Below are 16,916 nucleotides of genomic sequence, written 5' to 3'. Positions count from 1 at the left end.
ACCCTTATTAAATTATATTATTATTGTTTATTATTTACTGATACTGATATTATTATTTGTTATTATGTATGAAATCCAAGCTCTGAAACTCTTGTTAGTGTCTTTCAGTCAAAGACAGCTGGGAACAAAGTTAGGTTTGCTGGCTCACTGCCACAAGAGTGACAGCATACTATGGGGAATTGGGAGGCATCTCCCCAAGAAATGTTAGAAAGAACTTATTACAGGATTTGGGCTTGTGTTAGGGGATCGGGAGGAGGATCAAGGAAGCTGGCATTTGCTTTGGATTGGGTGCTATCAGGAAGCAGATGTAATTCCACGGGCAGCTTTGTTTGATATGAACATTCTTTAAAGTTGTTTATAGAACAGCACAGCTTGGCTGTTAGTGCCAGGCCAAATCTTGGCTATCATGAGCTGCTTTTTTCTCTCTCCCATTGAAGAAACTAAGTTCACAAGGGAAAGATGATGTGACTAGTTGATCTGCATTCTACCAAAGGCTGAGTAACTTTCCTCAGGTGTCCTGGCCTGTCAGACCCTCATTTACCTACCTTGAAAAACTGGTGTCAGGAAAACAAAGAGCATTCAGAAGCTAATACTTGGGGTAAGAGAAATGTGGCCAAACAGGGGAGTTTTTTGGAATCTGTGTTAGTTTTCTAGAACTGACATAATAAAGTATCCTAGCCTGGGTGGCTGAAGCAACAGAAATGTTATTTTATCACAGTTTCTGGAGGTGTCATCTGATTGGTTTCTTCTGAAAGCCATGAAGGACCTGTCCCAGGTCTCTCTCCTTGGCTTATAGATGGCCATCTTCCCACTGCCTCCTCACACTGTTTTCCCTCTGTACATTTCCATGTCCAAATTTCTTCTTCTAAAGACACCAGTCATACTGGCCTGAGGCCCACTCCAATCACCTCATTTTAACTCAACTACTTCCTTAAAGACCCTATCTCTAGTATGGTCAGACTCTAAAGTACTTGGGGTTAGGACTTCAACATCTGAATTGGCAAGGGGTAGGGCACAATTCAGCCCAGGACAGTCTATTTGACTTCTGTGAAGATGGAGGCTTCTGTTTCAACAGGAGCTAATCTACCAGAAAAGCTAACACAAAGAGAATAGGTCATTATGTTTTCTGAAACTTTTTTTTTTTTTTCAGTTTCCAAATGCTATGAAGGCACAATGACCACACAAGAGGCATGGTGGTATCCATGACTGGAACATCTCATAGCCATTCCAGCCTCTTTTCTATTGGGCTTATGGACAAGCCTGTTCTTTTCATCATTCCTCTAAGAATGAGTCACAAGGAGGATATCTTCAGAAGATGCTAAAGAGAATCACCATTTCGTGATTGGGTCACTAGTTTGCAGCTGCGGGTCAGCAGTTTGCAGTGTGCAGCTCAAGTGACCTCATTCACTTTCAGTGGTTTTCCACTTTCCTTTTCAAAGTGACAGAGAGCTCTGCTTGCTAGGAACTGACTGTCCAGACATCTGTTGGTTATGTTCCCAGCCATGCTCCACATTTAACTTCCCAAGCCCCTGACTTTCTTTGGGTCTATGTCCATGTGATTCAGAGGAGGCTTCAGGGGAAGGCACAGGACCTAACCGGTGCAGAGTGACACAGGACATTTGCTAGATTATTTGGCACTATGGAGTAAGCACACTGAGACCAGGAACTGCTGCAACAGTTTTGCTACCATGAAGGAACTAAGCTCGAGGCAAAGTAAAGAAAGAGAAGGCAGGGCTGAGAGAATAGCAAAGGAAAACTGGAAGAATCCTGATCAAATTACACCTGAAACCCACATACCTTTGGATTTTTCAGTTACATGAGCCAATAAATTCTCTCTGTTGTTAAGCAAGCTTGATTTGGGTTTTCTGGGTTTTTTTTTTTTTTTTAAGATTTTATTTGTTTATTTGAGGGAGAGAGAGCATGGGGGAGGCAAAGGGAGAAGGGAGAGAACTTCAAGCAGATTCTGCACTGAACATGGAGCCTGACGAGGGGCTCGATCTCACGACCCTGAGATCATGACCTGAGCTGCAACCAAGAGTCGGATACTTAACCGACTGAGCCACCCAGGTGCCCCTGGGTTTTTCTCTTAATTGTGACTCAAAGTATCTGGACAGACTTACAAGCCTCTCTGTAAAGTCACTGGTGTTTGTTGTTGTCACTCGCAAGTACGCATCAATTACTGTACCATGACAAATTAATTAATGTCCAAGAGAAGGGATACTACTGAAGATGCAATTTCAGAAAAATCAAAGCGGCTATCAAGTGGGAATAAAGGAAGAAAAATAGATTTCTGTGGGGTTTGAATAGATCTCAAATTTTCAATGTTATTAAAAGCTTTGCCAAGCCAACTGGATCTAAGCAGAATATGCATATAGCATATATCCAGTGATGTGGAAGCAGCTAAAGAATGAGAAAATACCAAGAAGGCTGAAACCATGAGAGTGCAAGTCTGGCTGAGAACTTTTAAGTGGCTACTACAGGAAATATTTAATATGAATATAGGAAATGATCATAAGAGGGTTCATTGTTTTCTGTTGGGGTTAATTTTACTTCAGCTATTCTCCTTTTTCAACTCCCAAGTATGTGAACCAAATAAAATATACTCCCAGAATGCTGGTGCAAAGCCCAGGAGGACACTGAGATCCAAAGGTCAGAAATAATCAGGAAAATGGACTGAGAAGTTAATGGTTCAAGGTGGTCAGGAAGTCAAAATGGGCAATAAGTTAGGGAAAAAAAAAAAAAAAGACAGTGGGAGGGACGCCTGGGTGGCTCAGTCAGTTAAGCGCCTGCCTTCTTTCGGGTCAGGTTATGATCCCAGGTTCCCAGAATCGAGTCCCGCATTGGGCTCCTTACTCAGCGGGGAGCCTGCTTCTCTCTCTGCCTGTGCTCCCCCTGCTTGTGCTCTCTCTCTCTCCCTCTCTCTCTTTGACAAATAAATAACTAAAATCTTAAAAAAACAAAACAAAACAATGGGGTCATCATCTGGGTGTCCCCTTAGACAACCAGAAGGCCCAAGACCTCTGCAAGAGAGAAGCAGAAACAAAGCTCAGTGCCCAGTGATTCATTTAGGCTAGGAAAAGGGGCTAGGCATTCTAAAACAGCACAGAAATTGCAAAGTGCAACAGATGGAAAGGCAAATCAGTTGTATTAACTAAATGAAACAAGCGTCTCATAGTCAAAAGTGTAGTGTAGTACATCAGCATGCAAAAGCAAAGGGACAGCAAAGATGTAAGGATACAAGATGACAATAGAAGAGTGACAGTAGGAACAGTGACTGCAACAGTAGCAGGCAAGGCAGAGAGCCTTATAAGTCAGAAATACAACTTAGGTAAATGCTGACAGAGGGTGAGCAGCCACTTTAAGTTAATGTGTGTCTAATCACATTACTTCCCTCGGTAGACCAGGCATTATCAATTCAGGGAGATTAGATCCACAAACCCAAATCTAACATTCAAAATTTCAAGTGCTTATAAGGATTCCATCTGCCCAGAAGCCGCACCGTCCAGGAGACCTATCCCTGATCACCAAGTAACTCCAATGTTTTCCTTGTCCCTTTGAAAAAATTTTTCTCTTCCTTGTTCATTTTGCATAAAAACTTGCCACTTCTTCGCATGCCTCCCAGTTCTCTGGACTCTTGAGAATGGAGACTACCTGCTTCGTAAACTGTTAAAGTCTGGCTCACCTAAATTGTCTTCATCATTTTAACATCGTATGTGTGGGGAAATTAAGCATCTGGTAAACCAGGCTATCGGTTATTCATGGTATCACTTCAGTTTCCTCGTGCCATTCCTTTGTCTCCAGAAGGACAAGCTAAAGGACCTAATTCAGACTTTGATGCACAGACAAGAATTATATCAGTGCTCAGCTATGTAAACATCTGTCAGGACTGTCTCTAAAACTGATGTTTCCAAGTCGCCAAGTCTGAGCCTTGATTTAGCTCTTTTCTCTAGTTTGGGAAGTGTCCAGCTCTTTGAAGGGATGGAAGCAAATCCAATCTGAGCAAGAATACCAACCGGTTGCCAATTTCATAAGAGGACAGAATTGCTGTCCTGAAAGTACAGATGTTATAAAGTACAGAAGCTATTAATGCTAATGAAATTCTGAGCTGATGCTCAAAGATGCACATCACCCCATGGTATACTAAAAAAATTATCTGGTCTTTGACCTAGGTTCCTGGCAGATCTTCAAAAACCCCTGGAAGTCTTTCTAAGTGATAGGAGTTTTTGTTATGCTAATGAGGTGATTCCTGGTGGTTCTCCAGATAGCTTCAGGATGAGTGCTGCTCAGCAGAAAGATGAACCAATTGATTAGAAGTTTGGGGCTTGGGGCCACCTGGGTGGCTCAGTCGTTAAGCGTCTGCCTTCAGCTCAGGTCATGATCCCAGGGTCCTGGGATCGAGCCCCACTTGGGGCTCCCTGCTCCGCAGGAAGCCTGCTTCTCCCTTTCCCACTCCCCCACTTGTGTTCCCTCTCTCGCTGTGTCTCTCTCTGTCAAATAAAATAAATCTTAAAAAAAAAAAGAAGTTTGGGGCTTGGAGTCACAGGATATCAGCCAGTCTTCCCAACCTCAAGAGAGAGGAGGGTGGGTTGGAAATTGAGTTCACTCACACACACCGGCCAATGATTTAATCAATCATTCTTGCATAATGAAACTCTAGTAAAAACTCAGGACACTGAAGCTCAGTGGAGATTCCTGGTTGGTTAACACATTGATGTGCCAGGAAAATAATGTACCTTGACTCCATGGAGGGAGGGCATGGAAAGGCCAAACCCAGGACTCTCCCTGACTTCACCCTATGTGTATCTTTTATAATAAAACTGTAATCGTAAGTTTCCTGAGTTCTATGAGTCATTCTTGTGAATTATCAAACCTGGAGAAGGTTGTGGGAACCCCTGAATTCGTAGCCAATCAGTCATAAGTGTGGGTGGCTGAGAACCCCTGAAACTTGTGGCTGGCATCTGAAGTAAAGAGATAGTCTTATGGGGGATTTTTAAGGCTTCTGGATCCAATTCCAACATGGCAAAGGGAGATACCACCCCCTCCCTTACTTCCACCACAACACCAAGCAAGTCCCAGACATCAGCAGGGTGTCCAGCAGGGCATCCAAAAATTCAACTTAATTCTGACACTATCTACCCAGACATGGCATCAGATTCCACAAGTTAAAGGTTCAGTCCCACAAAACTGTCCCCCACCCCAACTTCAGACACCAGTCCCAAGCCCCAGGCTGTTACCTGTGCTTCTAACCAACTAGCTACAGAATGGAGGTTCCAACCACCTCCTCCTTGGATTTGATTACTTTGCTAGAGTAGCTCACAGAACTCAGGGAAACACTTACTTACATTTACCAGTTTACTAAAGGATATGATAAAGGATATGAATCAACAGCCAGATGAAGAGATACAAAGGGCAAGATCCCAAACAAAGGAGCTTCTGTCCTCATGGAGTTTGGTGGTGTTTGGTGACACATGGAAGCATTCTGGTTCCCCAAGTGTGGAAGCTTTTTGGACAAAAAAGGACCAATAAGCTGCCCTCTTGGCTTTATATGGCGGCTTCCTTACATAGTCATGATTGACTGTCTTTAGCCATTGGCCATGTCAACCTTCAGCTCCTCTCCTCTCCTGAGGTTGGGGGGGTGGTTGGGGGGAGTGGACTGAAAGTTCCAACCTTCTAATCACATAGGTGGTTCTCCTGGCAACCAGCCCCATCCTCAGGCGCTTTCCAAAAGTCACCTCATTAACATAACAAAAGATACCTTTACCATTCTTCTCATTTTCTCAAGGAAATTCCAAAGGTTTTTCGAACTGTAAGACAGAATTTGAAGAGGAAGACCAAATATATTTGAGAAATATACTTTGGTTCATCCAAAAGACAAAATATATGTATAGTTCTTATCCACAAGAATGGATCTGGGTTTTGACCATAGAGGCATCTTCTGAAGTCACAACCCTCAGAACAAAAACATTTTCTAAGATAAGGTTCTAATATCTCCCTTCCTACATATCAACTTTATTCTTAATATTCCATAGTCCCTTAAAATACTCATCGGCTTTCCGTAACTATTCTAATTATAAATCTCCAATCTTACATGATGTTTCAGCAATACATCTAATACTGCTACCATAAATTGCTCTAAATTCCCAGGGGAAGGAAGATATATGTGTATCTGTTATTACTTGCATTTGTCAAATAGGCAGAACCTAGAGAAAAATAATCATTTTTCTTTTCTGAACAGAGCAAGCACTAACTTTGATATCATGTGACAACCCAAGAGAGTTCAGGAATTCAGTGGAGAACCTTAGGAGGTTATAGGATAGTGGAAGTCAGAGAAACACAAAGACAAGGAAGCAGATTTCTTTTTTCATTTTACAGGAAACTGATAGCCAGATTAAGAGTTTGAGTCATGGGGCACCTGAGTTGGTTAAGCATCCGACTGTTGATTTCGTCTCAGATCATGATCTCAGGGTTGTGAGATGGGGCCCTGCATTGGGCTCCATGCCTGCTTAAGATTCTCTCTGTCCGTCTCCCTCTTTCACCCCACCCCCTCTTAAAAAAAAAAAAGTTTGAATCATTTGCCCACTTGCTGCTCCTTGGGAAAGTTGAAGTTGGAGCTCCTCCCCTGATGTGGCCTGCCGTCCCTCCTCCAGTAACTTTGGAGATTATGATACTGAAATAACAAGTCACTGAAAACCCAAATAAAAAGACTTTATCTATTGGCCTTCCTAAAAATTTAGAGAATCTGTTAGTCAATTTACATAGTGATTTAATAATGAAATTAGCAGATAAATTAGAGTTTTAAAGAAAGAGAAAGTTGTAACTGCACATTCCTGCCCCTGAAGCAGAAAAGGTGTACTTTACACATAACTAGACCTGCTGTTCCCCAAAGACCCAATTACTATCATGATGAAGTACAAACTCCTTAATTTAGCACTCAAGATTTGACATCAAACTATCAAACCAGTCTTTCAAAAAGAACCTCCTCTACTCATTAACAGGAGTTCTCCAGGGTGATCCTTCAGTTTATACCAAGAATGACCTCCTCCATGCTCTCCCCCAGTCCTGTCTCCTTTGGCCCCTTCTGCTCCTTCCCTTGGCTTTGGAGTTTGTCCCCACCTCACCCCACCCCCAGCTAGGCTGTGAGCCACTCCTTAGTGGAAGAAAGGATCCCAGGCCGTGTAGCTGGCACTCTTCGCTGACACCCTGGCCTCCTCCACTGGGCTATGGCTAATGTGGATAATTCCCCAGAGCTCTTCTTTATTCTTTGTAATAGATTCTGCCCTGGGCAGATCACCACTACAGAAGAAAAAAGTCTAACCCAACAAAAAACCTAAACCTTGTGCGCAGGTGTCATGAGAAACTTTCAAAGCCACTTATTTAAAAAATGCTAAGATAGTAAGGGAGAGATCCAACCCCCTTCAAGGCCCAATTCAAGTTCCACCATCCTCATGAAGTTTTATGTGACAGACAGGCCCCATTTCCCCTCCATCCTCTGGATCTCCTAACAGATAATCTGAACATTAATATGGCATGTAATACATGTGTATACCACCTTTAAATAGTTTTCTATGACTGCATCTTCATCTCCCAGACAAAGCCACTAGCTTCTTAAGGAAGGATCTGTTTGAGTTAGACAAGGCTGTAATTAGATATAAATCCAGTGACATCTGGCATATGATGGATGCCCAATCAACATTTCTTAATTGATGACAGAGCCACTATCAGACACAGGCTGAAAACCTCAATGAGTGCAACAATCTGTTAATTTCTGTGATGGTTAGCAAAACCTAACATTTGTCTAAAGACCTCAGAGTGAGCACCCTCTCTGGTTTAAGTACTACAAATCGGATTCTTGTGTAGATTCAAATTGGTCAACACTCTGGAAGGAATCCTGGACTGAGAGCATCAGGATTTCCAAAAGCTGCTATTTTTTAAGGGCCTTAAGAGATCAAACACCCACACAGTTTCTGCAAAAGGAAGGTAATCGCATTAATAACTCTTTGTATTTTACTGCATTGTTATGTGACTTTTGGAACAGCCTGGAGAGGTAGAATGGGAAGTCATTAAAGTCGAAGGGGCAGAGAACACTAGGTTGATTCTTTTCCAACTCACTTTTAGGCAGGAAGCATCAGCATATTACATATTTCTTCTCAGACATCTGGACTCCTTCACAAAGAGGTCTCTTCATTTATAACTCCTGAGAACTTGGGTCTCCAGAGCTCCTAGTTCCACAGAAGATGTTGAAAGTTTCCTTGTTGGCATTCTACAATCTATCAAACTCTTCCATTCTTATTTTAATTGCCATTTGGATGTAGGAACAGCCCCCAGGACCTTGAGCCCTCCTCCGCTCTGGGGCACCCACACAGCTTTTCAGATGAGTTAAATCAAGCCCAGAAGTCTGCAAGAGTATTAACCCATCATCTTCATATGCCATATATCATCTACATAACCAGCCCTGAAGTGTCTACCGACGTGCCTTCACATTGTAGTCACTAAGCCAAAATTCTAGGGCTCCCTCTCCGCGCGGTACTTCAAAAATCCAGCCGGCACTTAGCGGGCGGGAGCTTACGGTTTGACTGAAGACTGCGGGGCAAGTGGGAGGAACTAGCGGTGAGCCGGGGAAGGCGGGACAAATGTCTCCCGGCAACGGCCCCGGCGATTGGCCAGCCCGTCTACAGCCGAGGCCAATGGCCAGGCGCCCGTTGCACCGAGTGCGGCTGCGCGGGAGATTCAAATCGGTAGCGGCTTCTCGCCGGCGGCGCGGCTGGGTTGCTGTTGGCCCGCGTCTTCTCGCCATGGATAACCCGGAAAATGTCTTTCAGTAAGTGTCGGTCTGGTGGGGTGGGGGCGAGGCGGGGGCGCAGGCTCCGGCTGTGGACCGAGGAGGGGGCTGGGGTACCTAGGATTCGGGGTCTGCAGGTCCCCGCCCGGGCCGGCCGCAGTCCTGCCTCCTTTTGCCTCTCCCGCCCCTTTCCGTGGCTTTGGTGTGTTTCCTCCCCGCCCTCACTCCTACCCAGCCAGGCTGTGGGCCACTCGTGGGTCGTGGAAAGGACACCCGACCGTGTAGCTGGCGCTGTCCGCTGCGACCACGGTGGCAGTTTAGGGGGATTTGGCCAATCGTGAGGCCCTCGGAGCTCTCGGTTCATCTCTGTAAGGAATCCGCTCTGGGCAGATCGTCGCCGTGGGAGAAAAAAGTCTAACCTAACAAAAACCCTAAGCCTTGCGTGTAGGTTTCATGAGAAACTTTCAAAGCCACTTAATTAAAAAAAAAAAAAATCTACAGTAGGGAGAGAACTTAAAATAGCTCTTACCCATAATCCCACAATCGATTTGAAAAAAAAGTCTTTGAATAACCTGAACTTTATTTTTTTGGAATAACGTGAACTTAACAAAAAAGATATGCTTATTGTCATTTAGGTTGACCTGCTAACGATTTCTTACATTCCCACACCTTTGCTTTATGACTTTAGGTGATTTATCTAGATTGTTTCAAAAGCATTTTAAAACAGTTCAGTCATATGTGACAGGAAGTAAAACTGGTTAGTTTTATCAGCACCAGGGTAATTTACTCTCTTGGGGATCAGAAGACCAAGATCCTTAAGTACAGCCAAAGCAAAAACCTGTTTGCTTTAAGGCTTCTCTAGCCAGCAAACTATTTCACTTTTAGAAGCCTGTTTTCCCCCATTTTAAAAGGGAAATCAGGTATTTCTGACCTTATTTTGACTTTGTAAAGACTAATTTGCTCCAGTGGACTGGATGTTTTTAGTATTCATTTACAAAGTGTATTCAGGCCATTTTACTAGGAAATGTGGTTGTTATTGGAATGTGAAATGTTTGTTTGGGGCAGCCTGTTTACATATATTTTGGGGGAGCACCTATGAGGCATGAGAAGGAAATTAAAATTTAGAAGTAATTACTTTTTCATTTTTAAAAATAAGTAATCATTTATTTGGTTTTTAAAAAAGTATTCACTGAGATTTATTGTGCCTGTCTACTCTCCCAATCCCTGATATGGAACCATTTTTCTAATTTATTTTTTAAATGTTTATTTTTGCAGATATATTTCTATTGTAATATTACATTAGTATGTCTATATAGGCATGCACATATGTGTGTTTATCAATGGATGTATACGTATATGTATGTACAATTCCTGCCTTTATGTCTTGTAAAGTGTAGCTTTTTTTGTTTAACAGTATCCGTGGAGATCTTTATCAGTGTATAGAGCTCTTTCTCAATCTATTTTACAACTCCATATTTCATGTACCATAATCTAAAGAGTCTCCTATTTATGGATCTTTGGGTTATTGACAGTCTTTCGCAAATAGAGCTGCAGTGAAAAATCTTGTATGTGTGGCATTTGGCACGTAGACAAATATACGTTTTCTAGATTCCCAGAAGTGGATTTGCTAGATCAAAAGTAGATCCATCTAAAACAGCATGGAGTTTCCTCAGAAAGTTGAAAATAGAGCTACCCTACCACCCAGCCATTGCACTACTGGATATTTATGCCAAAGATACAAATGTCGTGATCCGAAGGGTCACGTGCCTCCCGATGTTTATAGCCGCAATGTCCACAATAGCCAAACTATGGAAAGAGACTAGATGTCCATCAACAGATGAATGGATGTATACACACACACACTGGAATATTATGCAGCCATCGAAAAAATTAAATCTTGCCATTTGCAATGACATGGATGAAACTAGAGGGCATTATGCTAAGCGAAATAACTCAATCAGAGAAAGACAATTATCATACGATCTCACTGATATGAGGAATTTGAGAAACAAGACAGGATCATAGGAGAAGGGAGGAAAAAATGAAACAAGACAAAACCAGAGAGGGAAAGAGACCATAAGAGACTCTCAATCTCAGGAAACAAACTGAGGGTTGCTGGAGTGGAGAGGGGAGGGAGGGATGGGGTGGCTGGGTGAGGGACATTGGGGAGGGTATGTGCTATGGTGAGCGCTGTGAATTGTGTAAGATTGATGAATCACAGACCTGTACCCCTCAAACAAATAATACATTATATGTTAATTTAAAAAAAAAGTAGATCCATCTGTAATTTTGGCAGATATTACCAGTTCCCTTAGGGATCCAGAGCACTCTCACCTGCAAGCAAGATGTGAGAGTGCCTGTTTCCCACTGCTTCATCTATACACTGTTGCCACATTTTCTTAGTTTTGCCAGTCTGGTAGGTGAGAAATTGTATCTGAATGAGTGAATTTCTCTTATAAGAGGTTGATTGAGTATTTTCCTTTGGAATGCCTTTTACTTTTTTTTTATTGTTTCCCCCCCCCAATTTCTAAAAGCTCTGCTTTTTTATACCAATTTATCATTTCTCTTTTGACTCTGCTTGATGTTGTGTTTATTTGATATGTAGAAGCTTTTTATTTATAAATAGTTTACTTTATTGAGCTTTTGTGGCTTCTAGATTTTGAGTCATAAGAAACATTGATTTCATTGGTATACAGATAGATAGCCAGGAGAAAGTATTGCTTTCAAATCCTGTAATCTGTGTAACCTCTCTGATAGAAAACCTGAAGTCTTTCTTAGCTTGACTCTCTCATGCCCATAAGCAATCCCATAGGCAAGTCCCATTGTTTCTTTCTCCAAAACACCCCAAATTCCTTGCTTGCACTGTTCCCACCCTGGTCCAGCTCACCACCCCCTGGGACTGTTGTAGCTCCCTAACTGGTTTCCCACTTCTGTTCCCATTCCCCGTCCCCTTTGCTTGAAGGGCCAGAATGGATGTTTTAAATGCACATTACATGTTGTCACCCCACCCTTCTAGCTCAGCACACTTAAATAGCTTCATGGCTCTCTGGCACTGATCAAGTGTCACCCCCTCAGGGAGAATGGCCTTCCCTGACCACTCTATCTAAAAATTGTTAACTCTTGTCACACTCTTACCTCATTTCCCATTTTGTTTTGTTTTGCTTTTTTTTCCCTAAGTGCTGAATGTCACCTGACTTTATTTCACATGTTTCTGTTTGTTTATTTGTTCGTTTGCTCCCCTAGCACCTCAGCGCCCTTAAAGAACTTTTCTTCACTTGGCTGATTTTTTTTTTTTTTTTTTTTTAAGCTGTGCTTGGGAATGCGGAAGTAGCAGCAAGCAGAGGGAGCCATAGTGGCTGATTTATGAACATTGCCATTATGTGTTCTTTGTCAGGGACGCAGTGTTGCATTGAGGCCCAGAAAGCAAACTATGTGGAGACCTGACTGGTGGTATCCTGCTCTCCCACGCCCACTCACAAGCCCCCTTCAGGTCTCCCAGCCAAGTCTCAGCCAAGCTTCCGAGCAGCAAGGGGAGGGGTCCCACCATTTGAGGAATAACAACTGGTGGACATTGCCCCTCAGGATGGTAGTGACATTGGGCATCAGTGACAGGAGAAGGAGATTCTTAGGGATGGAGCCTGGGACCCTCTTCCAGCTGCCTCTTACATAAGGGCTAACTTCAGGGGCTTGGGTCTTGCTTTCTTCTGGAAAAATAACTGCGTCTGAGTTTTCTGACCACTTCTAAGTGAATAATCTTTCCATTTTTAATATAGCCTTTGAGCTGGTATTTGAGATTTCCATTTTAAGGTGTGTAAATGAGAAACATAAAATAAAATATATCTTTGCTTTTAGGAATCATCCCTAATAAGTCATGTGCATATTTTTCTCCGTTCTAGAATGTTTGAAGCCCATATGCAGAGCTACAAGGGTGATGACCCACTTGGTGAATGGGAAAGGTTAGCATTTAGTTTATTTTTTTCCTTTAAACAAACTATATGCTGCCATGAAAATTAATATTAGCCATACTTTTCTAGTTACATGCAGTGGGTAGAAGAGAACTTTCCTGAGAATAAGGAATACTTGACAACATTATTAGAACATTTAATGAAGGAATTTTTGGATAAGAAGAAATACCACAATGACCCAAGATTCATCAATTATTGTTTAAAATTTGTAAGTATACTTTCAGATGTATAATCAAATCTGTAATCCTATTGTACTTCTGCTTGTTCCCCCAGATTTTAAGATCATTTTAGACTGCCTTATTTAATTTTAATTTAATTTTATGTATTTATTTTTAAGATTTTATTTATTTATTTGACAGAGACACAGTGAGAGAGGGAACACAAACAGAGGGAGTGGGAGAGGGAGAAGCAGGCTTCCCGCGGAACAGGGAGCCCGATGCGGGGCTCGATCCCAGGACCCTGGGATCATGACCTGAGCTGAAGGCAGATGCTTAACGACTGAGCCACCCAGGCGCCCCTAGACTGTCTTATTTTAATTCCTGTTTCCAGTCATAAATTTTTTAAAAGTTGTATGGCCAGAGATGTGTATTTTGGAAGCTTTTGGCTTCTGTATTGCAGTCAGTAATTTAATTTTAAAACCCTCCTCCTCTATCAAGTCTATAAGTGTTAGGACATGAGATAGAAACCATTAAATTAAAAGGTTTGTTGAATGAGAGGGGTGTGGAGATGGAAGGATAAGCAGGCACTGCCAGGTACTCAGAGGGTTCCTGGGAGTAAATTAAATTCATTGTGAATAATTAAGAAAATATCAACCCTCGGGAACTAAATTTAACGCTAAAAGGAAAAGGCTGCCTCAGGTTAGGCATTCAAAGGTTGGGGCTCTTCAGTCTTGAAATGAAGGCTTTGGGGGCAGGAGTTCTAGTAATCATGAGTGTATCAGGTTAAGACGGATTTGTTCACTAAATTACAGGATACTATGATTTGAGGCACCCTATGGCACTTGAGCAGGCTCTGATTAAGACAACCGTAATACTTACATCATGAGTCATTTATGGAAGTCACTATCCTGGGAATTAGTGTAGGCAATTTCGGGGACATTGAATGTCAAGGAAAGAAGTAAGCTTAATTTTTAGGTTTGCTGTCAGAGAGCCGCACAAGCCTTCCCCTGACAGTATAGCCTGAAGCCTCCATGAAGACTGAACATGGAAGGTGGCTGGGCTCTGGGCCATACCTAGACCAGCAATTCCTTTGTTCTCATATCTGTTTGCCTTGGGCTTCTGTAGGCTCAGTACAACAGCGACCTTCATCAGTTCTTTGAGTTCCTGTACAACCACGGGATCGGGACCACGTCATCTCCTCTGTACGTCGCCTGGGCGGGGCATCTGGAAGGTCGGGGAGAGCTGCAGCATGCCAGTGCCGTTTTTCGCAGAGGGCTTCAAAACCAGGCGGAACCGCGAGAGCTGCTGCAGCAACACTACAGGTAGTCTGAAAACAAAACTCTGGGCGCCGGGGTGACGCGGTCGGTTGAGCGGCTGCCTTTGGCTCCGGTCCTGATCCCTGGATCGTGGGATCGAGCCCTGCGTCCGTGCTCGGCGGGGAGTCTGCTTCTCCCTCTGTGCCTCCCCCTGCTCGTGCTCACCCTCGATCTCTCTCAAATAAATAAATAAAATCTTAAAAAAACAACTCTACATGGTATTCCGTACTTGGAAATGTTGTGTTTGCTCTTAAAAATCTTCTATTATTAATCTGTATGGAAAATCCTTCTCATTGTGAAAATGTGGATAATACAGAATAGTATAAAGAAAAGAAAATTGCCCAGAAATATTACGGTCAACATTTTGGTGCATTGCCTTCCAGTGTCTTTTCCTACGCCTGTGTGTGTGTCCTTGTATTTGTGTGTTTTAAGAGTAAATCATACTGTAGGTCTGTTATGTATACTGAGCTTTATACTGCCCCTAAGAAATTAGGAACTTTTCTACTACTTATAAAGCAAGGTGTGAAATCTGTCCCAGAGTTATGTCATAATTGAAGTGTTCTCTAAATCAACATTTAAGATATTTTCAGCATTTTGATTTTTATAGAGAACAACATAGTGAATATCTTCATGAATAACTCTTTCACAACTTATGTTTTTTTTCTGTGATTAAATATACCTCATTTAGGAAATTTTGAAAACACAGAAAACTAAAGAAGCAGAAGAAACCTGGCATTGTAGTTTGGCATATTTTTCTCTGCTTGTTATATAGGATTTACAGGCATGCTTTCATACACCTGCAGCTTTGTGTCACGGTCTTTTTCCTTTATCATAGAGTTATCTCCCAATTTTTTCCTATTTTATCTTGTTCCTTCTCGTAGATTCTCAGAATTGAAACTATCTAGTCAAAGGGTGTATGAAGAGTTTTTAAGTTTTGTGGTACATGGAACCACATTCCCTGCTCAAAAGGTTATACCAGTTTTTTGCTGGCCCGCGCTCTAGCAGCATATGAAATAACTTATCTCACTGTTTCCCTTGCCAGCATTTAATATGCTCATTGTTTTCCACTTTGCTACAGTGCTCATGTTTTTTTTTTAAACTTTATTATGAGAATTTTTAAGCATGGGTTAAAAAAAAGAAAAATTAGTATAATGAACCTCCCATTTACCTATCACCTCCTTTTAATAATTATTAACATTTGACCATGTTTTTTCTATGCTGAACAATTTAAGGCAAATCCAAGACAACAAAATATTTTAACCCAAACACATAAACATCTCTAACAAGTGATTTTTTTTTTTACAGAACCTTAATGCCATTTTCACACCTAACAAATTTTAACTATAATTCCTTAATATCCTCTAATTTTCAGTCATTCCTCATCATGTAAAGCATTGTGTTTTTGTTTTTGTTTTTTAAACTGGTGGTTTGTTTGAATTAAGAGTCACAAGATTTGGCATTTGGTTGTACGTTTTTAGTCTTTTTATACTATACACTCTTGCTCACATCACCCAAAAATGTCAGATTTGGAAGTTGCATATTACTTGGCAGGTGAGTTGGTGTGTAAAGGTGTCATGAAATGACATATTTTAAAAAGTTCTCACAGCATAAACAATAATATATCTGCCTTTTGGATTGATGGTCTAAGTTTTGGACTTCTTTCTTCTAAATACTATGTTCATTACATTCCAGATGTGTAGAATGCCTAAGATGGGGAGCTCAAGCACCCCATGTTGTAACATTTGCAGACTTGATACACAGAGGAAGAGGGTACCTTTGTTATGTGAGTTTGAGAAATACGACATAAACCAGGCAAAGGGGGGAGTTTTTCTAATGTAGTATATTGGGTATGAAGAAAATCCCAGAATTTTTTTTTTTTTTAATCTTGAAGCAATTCTAAAATTCAACTTGACATTCTCTCTTGATCTCAGTCTTCTCTAGCTTGTGATAAGTTGCCTTGATGGGTTGAGATCGATCTAGATAGATAGATTTGGTTTTCGCTTTAATACGAATACGTATTAAACTAAGTTTGTAATCTATTATTGATGCTTTCACTCCTGTCATTCAGGTTATTCCAGGCACGCCTTACTGAAACGCATTTGCCAACTCAAGGTAAAATAATGCTTTCTAAAATGTCTAAGTTGTTAATAATGTAGTCTCTGATTTACACTGCCTTTTTCTCCCCTGGGAAAAAAAAAAGATTCATCCAGTATTTATTGACTGTATTGTCTTAGGTAATGGGGAAGGCACCCTGGTAATAATGCCTAGCAAAAATCCCACCGCAGAGTTGTGTCATAGCAATTTAAAAAAGCAAACCCACAAGAAAACTTGATTTCATTATATTTTTGGGACTTAAAAAAATCAAAATTGCCCAAAATAGAGAACAAGACTTACTCTCAAGTCCATCTATTCTGAATTGAATCAAATGTGTTTAATGCAACTTTTGAAGAAATGTTGTCATTTTTTTTTTTTAGAAATAAAGATTACATTTCAGCAATAAGCATCAACTATTCCATCCTGTTGTTTAAATTATCTCTATAATATTTCTCTTATCTAAAAGGAGTTTTAGTTACATTTTCTGAGACAGTAGTCAATGAGTTGATTTATTTCTTATGCTACTTACTGAAAGACCTGGGGAATGTATTTGTAATAATTTTATTTAATATGGTTTTACCCTTGTTTCTCTTTATTTCATCCT

At 41.3% G+C, this 16,916-nt stretch overlaps 2 protein-coding genes across 2 annotated transcripts in view; one reads left to right on the top strand and one right to left on the bottom strand.

Moving 5' to 3' along the window:
* ACOXL (acyl-CoA oxidase like) overlaps positions 1 to 8,568 on the bottom strand; it is a 356,238-nt gene extending 347,670 nt beyond the window's left edge. Inside the window, exon 1 of the mRNA XM_025868175.2 lies at positions 8,110 to 8,568. The gene's annotated coding sequence lies outside the window, so the exon portion shown is untranslated. The remainder of the gene's footprint in view (positions 1 to 8,109) is intronic.
* Positions 8,569 to 8,734: 166 nt separating this feature from the next.
* BUB1 (BUB1 mitotic checkpoint serine/threonine kinase) overlaps positions 8,735 to 16,916 on the top strand; it is a 45,450-nt gene continuing 37,268 nt past the window's right edge. The window contains exons 1-5 of the mRNA XM_025868173.2: positions 8,735 to 8,818; positions 12,676 to 12,735; positions 12,814 to 12,952; positions 14,028 to 14,224; positions 16,287 to 16,330. Coding sequence (XP_025723958.1) covers positions 8,793 to 8,818; positions 12,676 to 12,735; positions 12,814 to 12,952; positions 14,028 to 14,224; positions 16,287 to 16,330 — 466 coding nt within the window. The 5' untranslated portion in view covers positions 8,735 to 8,792. The remainder of the gene's footprint in view (positions 8,819 to 12,675; positions 12,736 to 12,813; positions 12,953 to 14,027; positions 14,225 to 16,286; positions 16,331 to 16,916) is intronic.

This window comes from Callorhinus ursinus, unplaced genomic scaffold, assembly GCF_003265705.2.
Source record: "Callorhinus ursinus isolate GAN/ISIS: 27379988/994484 unplaced genomic scaffold, GSC_fseal_2.0 scaffold10, whole genome shotgun sequence".
In the NCBI taxonomy this organism is placed as follows: Eukaryota; Metazoa; Chordata; class Mammalia; order Carnivora; family Otariidae; genus Callorhinus; species Callorhinus ursinus.
The sequence above is the reverse complement of the archived record's forward strand: the minus strand, read 5'-3'. Positions and strand labels throughout refer to the sequence as shown.